General features: G+C 51.8%; 1 protein-coding gene across 1 annotated transcript in view; it reads left to right on the top strand.

Annotated features, from left to right (window-relative positions):
* Window positions 1-5,177, top strand: part of BCL11A (BCL11 transcription factor A) — a 72,760-nt gene extending 67,583 nt beyond the window's left edge. Inside the window, exon 4 of the mRNA XM_088052990.1 lies at window positions 3,116-5,177. Coding sequence (XP_087909116.1) covers window positions 3,116-3,207 — 92 coding nt within the window. The 3' untranslated portion in view covers window positions 3,208-5,177. The remainder of the gene's footprint in view (window positions 1-3,115) is intronic.
* The last annotated feature ends 2,553 nt before the right edge of the window (window positions 5,178-7,730 follow it).

Genomic DNA, 7,730 nt, shown 5'->3' with positions numbered 1-7,730 from the left:
CGCCGCGGCTCTGGGATCGCACCGACCCCAGCCCAAAGCTGCCAGCCCTTCTTTTCTCCCCAGGCTTTGATTTTTATTTTTTTGGTGGGAATTGCAGGTTTCTGTGCGTTGTCTCTAAAGTCCGGAGTTCAGGTCCCCCCTGTCCCCCCCCTTAGGGGTCTGTATATGTTGTCAGTTTGACAAATACTGCATGTTGCAGCATCTCTTTACTTTATTAAAGCACATACCGCTGTGATATTGTCTCTTGCTGTTCCTAGTGTAATGGATTTAATACTTTTTTTTTCTTTTCCTTTTTTTTGATTTCTGTAAAACCTTCCAGTTGTTCTGTCGTCTTCTTGTGATGGCATCGTTTGTTGCCTGTATTTTGCCCGGCGCCTTCTGAAGGGGAGGTTTGGAATTTTAAAAAAAAAGACAGAAATACCTATCTAAAGAAAAAAAAAAAATTACTCTTTTTCTAAGAGAGATTTGAAAAGAATGTAGTAAAGCTCCATTTTAATCCTGGAAGAGGAGGGATGAAGATTTTGTTGTCTGGGATAGTGGGGAGAGTGCGGGAGGGCTGGAAAGGTGCCGGCAGTTCCCCGCGAGCTGCGCTCCCCTTCAGCAGGCTGGTACCCACCCGCTGGAGCTGGAGTCGTGCCAGAGGGATCCCTAGCACCGCCATGGGGAGGCAGAGCCCCGCCCTGCATGGGGAGCTCATGTGGCAGGGGCACGGACACTGGCTGCTCCCTGGAGGGCCAATGTCCGCAGGGATGGGCTTTGCAGGCTGCCTTGATGACACATCTTTCGATCCCGTGCCGTGAAATACCTGTACAGAGTCCGGTTTCTCCCTCCCTGTCCTTGTTTTTATTGCTGGTTGGTGAGGCCACGGCGGAGATGTTTTCTAGAGGACTGGGGTTAGCTGTGCCCGGGCTCGAGCGTAGCCTGGCTGATTTCAGAGCGGGCTCTGTACCCTGAGTCCATCCTAGGGTGGCTGTCATCCCGCTGCCTTTCCCTATACGGTGTTTTACTTCTGAAATAATCATACATAAGAGCATCTAGGCAGGCATCTGCATATATCCGTGTACAGGCATCACTAGGTAGATCTGTGCTGCTGCAAGATTAACCAGTGGAAAGCAAACTATTGACTTCTTTATTAAGTGGCACAGCGATGCGTGTGATTCACAGGTTTCCCAGAGCTAAATTTTCCAGGTTTCCCAGAGCTGAACGAGCCCAGCGGGCGCTGCGTGGCACACGGGGCAGGGGCGGTGGTTTGGAGGAAGGAGCTGTGGGAGAAGCAGCTCCTGCTGTAGGAGGAGTTGTCTGAACACCGGCTGGTGAGGGCGTAGCTCGCGAGTGGCAACCCGCTGTCACCCCGACACCAAAGCAGATGCTCATGAATGTGGTGGTTTTCTGCCAGGGGCAATAAGTTAATGGTGTGATGATCCCGCTGAAGTTTGTTGGGTTGGGGCGTGGATGTCCCAGGCCCCAGCAGGTGCTCTCGAGCTGCTTTGGCATCCCATGCACACTTGGACTTACACTCCCCAGAAACTTCCCTGTTTCTGTGCAAAAGGATCTCTCTAGGAATAAGTGATACTGGGGTAACAGCATCTCTACCGTTAAAATCTCAAGCCTTGTCAACTTTTGAGGAGGAACACGTGTTTATGGCATAGACCCTTTAGTGTCTAATCTCCAAATTGAATGATTAATGTAATGAAGGTGCTGAAACAGTATCCAGAATTCAGACTACAGATGTTTCATATTTATTATGTTTCCAAGGGCTGAGATAATACAGGAATAAGCGATACCATGTCTTTGCTTGATGTTCAGGAGACTGTGGCGTATCTGATGAGATACAGTTTTTGGGGTTTATCTAAGTGCAGAGTTTGTACCCAACAGAAAAGAGGTACCAGCTGCTCTTTTAGATCCCTCCTTCTCTTTTTTCCTCCAATAAAGGTTGAAACCCACTTTTGGCGGATGCATGGACAAATTGTAGTATTGACTAGGAGGGAGTGATACTGCCCAGAGGGCTCTTTGCCAGAGCTGCTGAATAGATGCTGCTCCTCGAGCTCACGTGCTCGGCTGCTGCTTTCCAACGAGCCATAGGCATGCAGGAGGGACAGGAGGCGTGGGGGAACCCCAAGGTTTTGTGCCCCTCAACAGGACTTAAGCTTTGCAGTGGTGGTGTGCTAGTGGCTGGGATGGCTGTGCTGCTCTTGGCTGCCTTGGAAGTCTCAGCCAGGTTTAACATTAGCCTGGGAACTGTTGGGCTCAGACAGCAGCAGCAACAAGCCCTCCCTGGAGGGAAATCGGGCACGGTGCTCTTGACTTCAGAGGAGACACTCCAGTTAACACCCACTAAAGATCTGGCCTAGGAAGGAGCTGGTTACTAAGTCCTGATGGCAGCTCACATGTAGTAGCCCTTTAACCACTCTTTTAAGTATTAATGAAGCCAATTCCATAGCAACCAGCTCTCCATTGGGCTGCCAGGGTGGATTTTGAGGAGCGTGTTGATGATGTGCCAGCCTTGCCACCAGTGTAGCCCCTGGCCTGTGGTGTGGGTAGCGTGGTGCCGGGTGATTGGCCTGGAGCAGGTGCTGGGAGCCGGGAATTGTTGCTTTCCAGTGCCCCATCCCACGCTGCTGCGGTCGATGGCTTTGCTGGGCGTGGGCTGGGGCTGTGAGCCTGAGCTTTGCTGCCGCACCAGCGCTTCCACCGTGCCGGGAGTTGGGAAAAGCCCTCCGGGAACCACCCGCCCTGTGCCGTGTTAACAGTTCCGATGGCTTTAGGAGGGCCTTCAGCACCTGGGGGAAGCCCATGAGGGCTTGGGAAGGAGTAGGAGGAGGTTTGCAAGACAGGCTGGCTCGGTCCTTGCCCAGTAAATCCAGAGGTTTTTCTTCCTAAATGATCCCAGTGGCTCCTGCGTGGTTGCCTGGAGGTTGCCTGCATCCTGCCGAGGATGCCAGATGTGGAAGTGTGGCCTGAGAGAGGAAGGGCTCCGTCCTGCCGTGTCCCTTTGTGGCAGTGGGGTGTCCTAGTTGTTAGAGACGAAAAAGAGACAAGAAGTAGGATAAGGGAATGACTCACACCGTGGGCCATGTCACACCTGTTTTCTCCTCTGTCCCCATGCTCTCTTTAGGTTCGGCGTACCCCCCCAGCTGGCGCAGCGCCCAGGGAGCCCCGGATGTCTGGCAGTTTTCGGATGGAAGTTCAAGAGCACTTAAATTCTGAGAGGAGGTGAAGCTGGGGCGAGCGGCCGGCGGCGTCTCGGCGTCCGGAGGTGGCCTCTGTCCTGCTGGCTCGCCGCATCCCCGGGAGAGCCTGAGGAGTCACCCGCCGACGGCAGCGCTCCCCGGGCTCCTCCTGCCTGCAAGACTATCGTATTTATATTTTGTAATAGAGTACAACACTTCTTTGGGGTTGGTTTTTTGGGTTTTTTGGGGCTTTTTTTTTTTTTTTTTGTTCACTGGTTTCTTTTTTCATTTTCTAAAAACAAACAAATGAAAAAAAACCCACCCACCAAGGTCAAGGGCTTAATGATGGCTTCGACTGGCTCCTTTCCCCACGGAAAAGACTGTCTTGCTGTCGTGGACAACCCGGCCTGTTGGTTATCCCCGCAACGTGCCATTCCTCGGGAGGCACATCTGATGTGATGAATTAAAAATAAAGCAAAACACAGTGTAGGTCTGTGGGTGGGTGGGAAATTGCCATAATAAATGTTGGAGCTTTAGGTTTTGTTTGCTCTGTCTTTAATTTTTAATGCTAACAAGGGCCAGACGGCTGGTGTGACTTTGTGTTCCCGTGCCGGCTGCAGAAAAGCAAGTGCTGAGTGTTCACCGGGGATGGTGTTGGAACGAGGGGCTGCCTGGCCCCGGCACACAGACCTTTCCCGCAGAGCTAGGCCAGGAGTTGGGCTTAGGGCCAGGCACCCCGAGCAGTGCTGTGCCCCCTCTGGCCTTTGGTGATGCTGAAAGGGAGGGGGTCTCCCAGCTCTCCTGCATCATCCTTGATGAATGCCAGCTGTCGTGTTGCATTTCTGCTGTTCAGCTGTGTACTTTTGGGGCTGTTGGGATCCGTGACGTCCGCTCGTGTCCGTGTGAGGAGAAGGGAGGCCAGTGCAGGTTTTGGGAGGGGTGATGGTCGTGCTGTGGAGATGCTGTCAGTCCAGGGGATGCAGAGCTCTGCCCTGAGCAGGAGGAGATGCTGCCAGGTTGTTGTCCCGGTGTTTCCCCAGACTTTGCACCAGGGACTTGCCAGTGACGCCCGTCCCTTGCTTGGGAGCACCCACCCAAGGAGTCTCCTGGTTCGGGGCCCAGGCGCTTCACCGAACAGAAGATGGGTGATGTGTGAGCTTTGTGCCGTCTCTGATGGGATTTATAGGCTGTAGCTGCTCGTGCCTGTGCTGACGAGTGGGAATGGACCTTATTTGGTGAAAGAAGCCAGCTGGGTAGCGAGTGGAGCGGCGGGCTGGCCGTGTCGGGCTGCTGGGATCAGCGGGATGGAGCCAAGTCATGGGGAAAGGGACAGTGGATTTATTGGCTTTGTGTATTGAATTCAATCTCACTTCTGTTTTATTCACCTCCTTGCTTACAATCTGAGCGAGACCCTCACTTGGGGTGACTCTCTCCTGGTGAAATGGCCGTGGGGAGAACGGTGTTGCCTTTTCCATGGGCTGTGGTTGCTCTTTTGTTGTTTAAAACCCCGGGCTGTGGTTTTCTCGTGGTGGCCTGGGCACAGCACAAGCACAGACACTTTGGTACTTTAAAATTTGGCTGGGGTGGGCAGCAGGAACAGCTCCCAGGGGTGCCACACTGGGAGCCTGGAGGACTTGGTGCACTGGGAACACAAAGGGAGCTTTTGCTGCTTCTTCTGAGGTGACTTGGTCTTTGAGGGCAAACCACCCAAAAGTCTATGCACAGCCTCAGCTTCTTTTATCATTAGGGGATGTTTCTAAAGGTTCTTCCTGACTCAGCCTGTGCTGCCACCTCTGTCTGCTCCTAAGGGGTTTTTGAGCCTTGGAAGGGTGAATCCTCTTGGATTAAGCACCTGATTGATTGTGAGTGCACCAGTGGTGGAGAGTTAGACCTGCCCCTGCCCTGGGGATCTCTGCTCCAGGCAACTGTGTCAGATCAGGGCTAATGCAGTTATTTACTGCAAAGAGGGTTGCTCTGCTCATTTCTCTAGACTGCAAGTCAGGACTCACCTGCTCCATCTCTACTGCAGCCCAGGACAGCTGGGAAGCTGCTTTATCAGGGGTTCCAGTGTGCTGGCTCCTTCTGGGGTGTCTGAGCCTTGCTTTGTGTGAGCACGGGCCAAACTCCATTCACGGATGTCTTCTGGGGTAGCTGGTTATGCTTTTGCTGCTCTGCCTGGTGGAACAAGTGTGATGAGATCTGCTTTCTCTGGCTGTGGCTTGTCTCTCCTTCAGCAGGCAGCGTGATGGCAAGGGTTTCTCCCAGGAAAAGCAAGAAATAACCATGTGGGGATGGCTGAATGTGTTCTGCCAAGCACAGAAGCGATACCTGAAATGCTGAAGGTGTAGTCAAATTGTCTTTAAAATCTCTATTTTTTTAATACAGTTGTTAAACTTCTCCCCAACTCTTAGGACTTTGAAACATCTTCAGAATTCGTGTTGTCTTAAAGTTGCAAACAGGTGCAATGTCTGTGCTGAGAGCCCCTTGAAAGCCACAGGGCTCCTCTCCCTGGCAGCCAGCCCTGCTCCAGACTCTGCTGGGGCTCTTGCAGGGTTTCCACTGCCCTGGGTGACCTGAAGGGGCTGTGTGCTTTAATTAAAGGTGTCATTAGGGTCCTCTTCTTGTCTGACCAGGACTTGGCTGAGTCCCCTTGCTGTGTCTGTGCTTGGGATCACCAGCAGCTTAATGAGTTTCTGCCAATTAACAGGAGTTGAAGGTTTCCTGTGAGGGGAGGGCTGGGAACCTGTTAGCCTCAAAGCTGGAGGTTGCCGGTGCAAGAGGGGCAATATTCCCAGGGGTTTTGTATTTTAGCATATTCTCCAGGTGTTGGTCTGCACATCCAAATTGGAAATAAGGTATGGTTGGTCTTTATTAAAAAAAAAAGCAAAAAACCAAAACTCCTAAAGTTTTGGGGTTCTTAATGAAGAAAAGATAAATGTTCTTCCAGTCCCAGGGGTTGAGATGAACAAGATTCCTGGGAATCACCTGGCTTAACTTTGAGGTTTTGGGTTGAAAAATCTGCTTTCAGACTTGGAGATGATCTGACTATGCTGTGTTTGATTTCTAAGCACACTTTTCCTGACACTAAAATGCAGCAAAGATCAAGTCTTTTGTGAAGTCTAGCTTAAGTTTTGCTTTCAAAATAATGTATCTTTTGGATTCGTGATGCATTTGGGCTGTGGACTTTTAGGAGATGTAACACCTCTCCCCAGAAGGGATCTGAAAACAGATTCTGTGAGTGAGTTTCCAAACAAAACTGCCAAACTCCTGGTGGTTTTTTCCGACCTCAGCTTTCTGCTGGGTCCCACTAAGTGGCTCTGGGACAAGCAGCATCGCGGTGTTGCTGGGTGACAACACAGCTGTGGGCTCTGGGGGAAGGTGGAGGGAAACTCCATCCTCCTTGGGCTGCTGGGGGTTATTTTACCATCTTCAGCCTTTACTTTGGGTTTGCATCTCCTTTCTTGTGTGTGTTTGAGCTGTCTGGGTGCTGGTGAGGCCTGGGGTGAGCCTTTACCTGTGGATTTTTGGCAGGGAGGAAGGGAGGACCTGCTAAGCATCACTGCTGTTCCAGGGCTCCCTGCTCTACTGTGGTGTTCTACCTGACCTCACTGAAAAGTCTTACTGGGGAGTGAGCTGAACCAGCCCCCAGCCCTCAAAAATGAGAGTGGTGCCTCATTCCTTCTTTTCTTACTCTCTGCTTCTCCTCCCACCCAGTTTTCCCATTTCAGGAAATCATTCAATTGTGTGTTGTATCTGCTACAAGGCAAATATTGTTGCCCCTCCATCCCAATTCTCTCCCCCCCAAAAATCATCCTCTTAGCATTCATCTTCTGCAGGGGTCCAAATAATCAATTATTCCCAAGGCAAGATGGAGTTGCAGGGGGCAGAACAACAACAAAATAAAACCCCCAAAGCCCAGATACGGCCCTTACTCCTTAATCTCACTGGATAGAGTTACACATCTGGTAGAGGCTTGTTCGCTGTTGCCATTACTTTTATTGCATCTTTAGCAGTGATGAAGTTCAGATGGCAGAACCAGTGGGCCCCAATTTAATTTTGCCTGGCCTCCCGTAATGAGCACGATGTGATCCCTGGGAATGCCGGCTCGGCCGCGGTTCTGCGGCCACGGGCAGGCAGAACCCCACGGTGAGGGCGGGAGGAGGGGGAAAATCTGGCATTGGGGACGATAACAGGTGGGTGGAGGTGGCTGTGCTGTGTGAGCAGCACATCCTGCAGTCAGGGGGGTGGATGGGCAGGTGGTTTCTCCTGTCAAAACCCAGATGAGGTGGGCTCCCACCTTTTTGTGGTGGCCGGGGTGTGTGCGCCGCGACGCTTTCCGAGGTTGGTCCAGCCCTGATGGCTCTTCCCTGGCGATTTCCACGACCCTCCGGGTTTCCAGTGGCGATGTACAGAAGCTCCCACCTCCCTCCCAATGTCTGCATGTGTCTAAGGGCTATACAGGACTCATTTACGGGCCTCCCGTCGGTGGGATATGTGCATGCAAAATGAAGGTTGTATTTGGCTTCTCATATTCGGATCTATATTCCATATTGTGTTGAC

This window comes from Pseudopodoces humilis, chromosome 3 (assembly GCF_049639895.1).
Source record: "Pseudopodoces humilis isolate 2021_Gansu_Grassland_sample_001 chromosome 3, ASM4963989v1, whole genome shotgun sequence".
Classification (NCBI taxonomy): Eukaryota; Metazoa; Chordata; class Aves; order Passeriformes; family Paridae; genus Pseudopodoces; species Pseudopodoces humilis.
The sequence above is the reverse complement of the archived record's forward strand: the minus strand, read 5'-3'. Positions and strand labels throughout refer to the sequence as shown.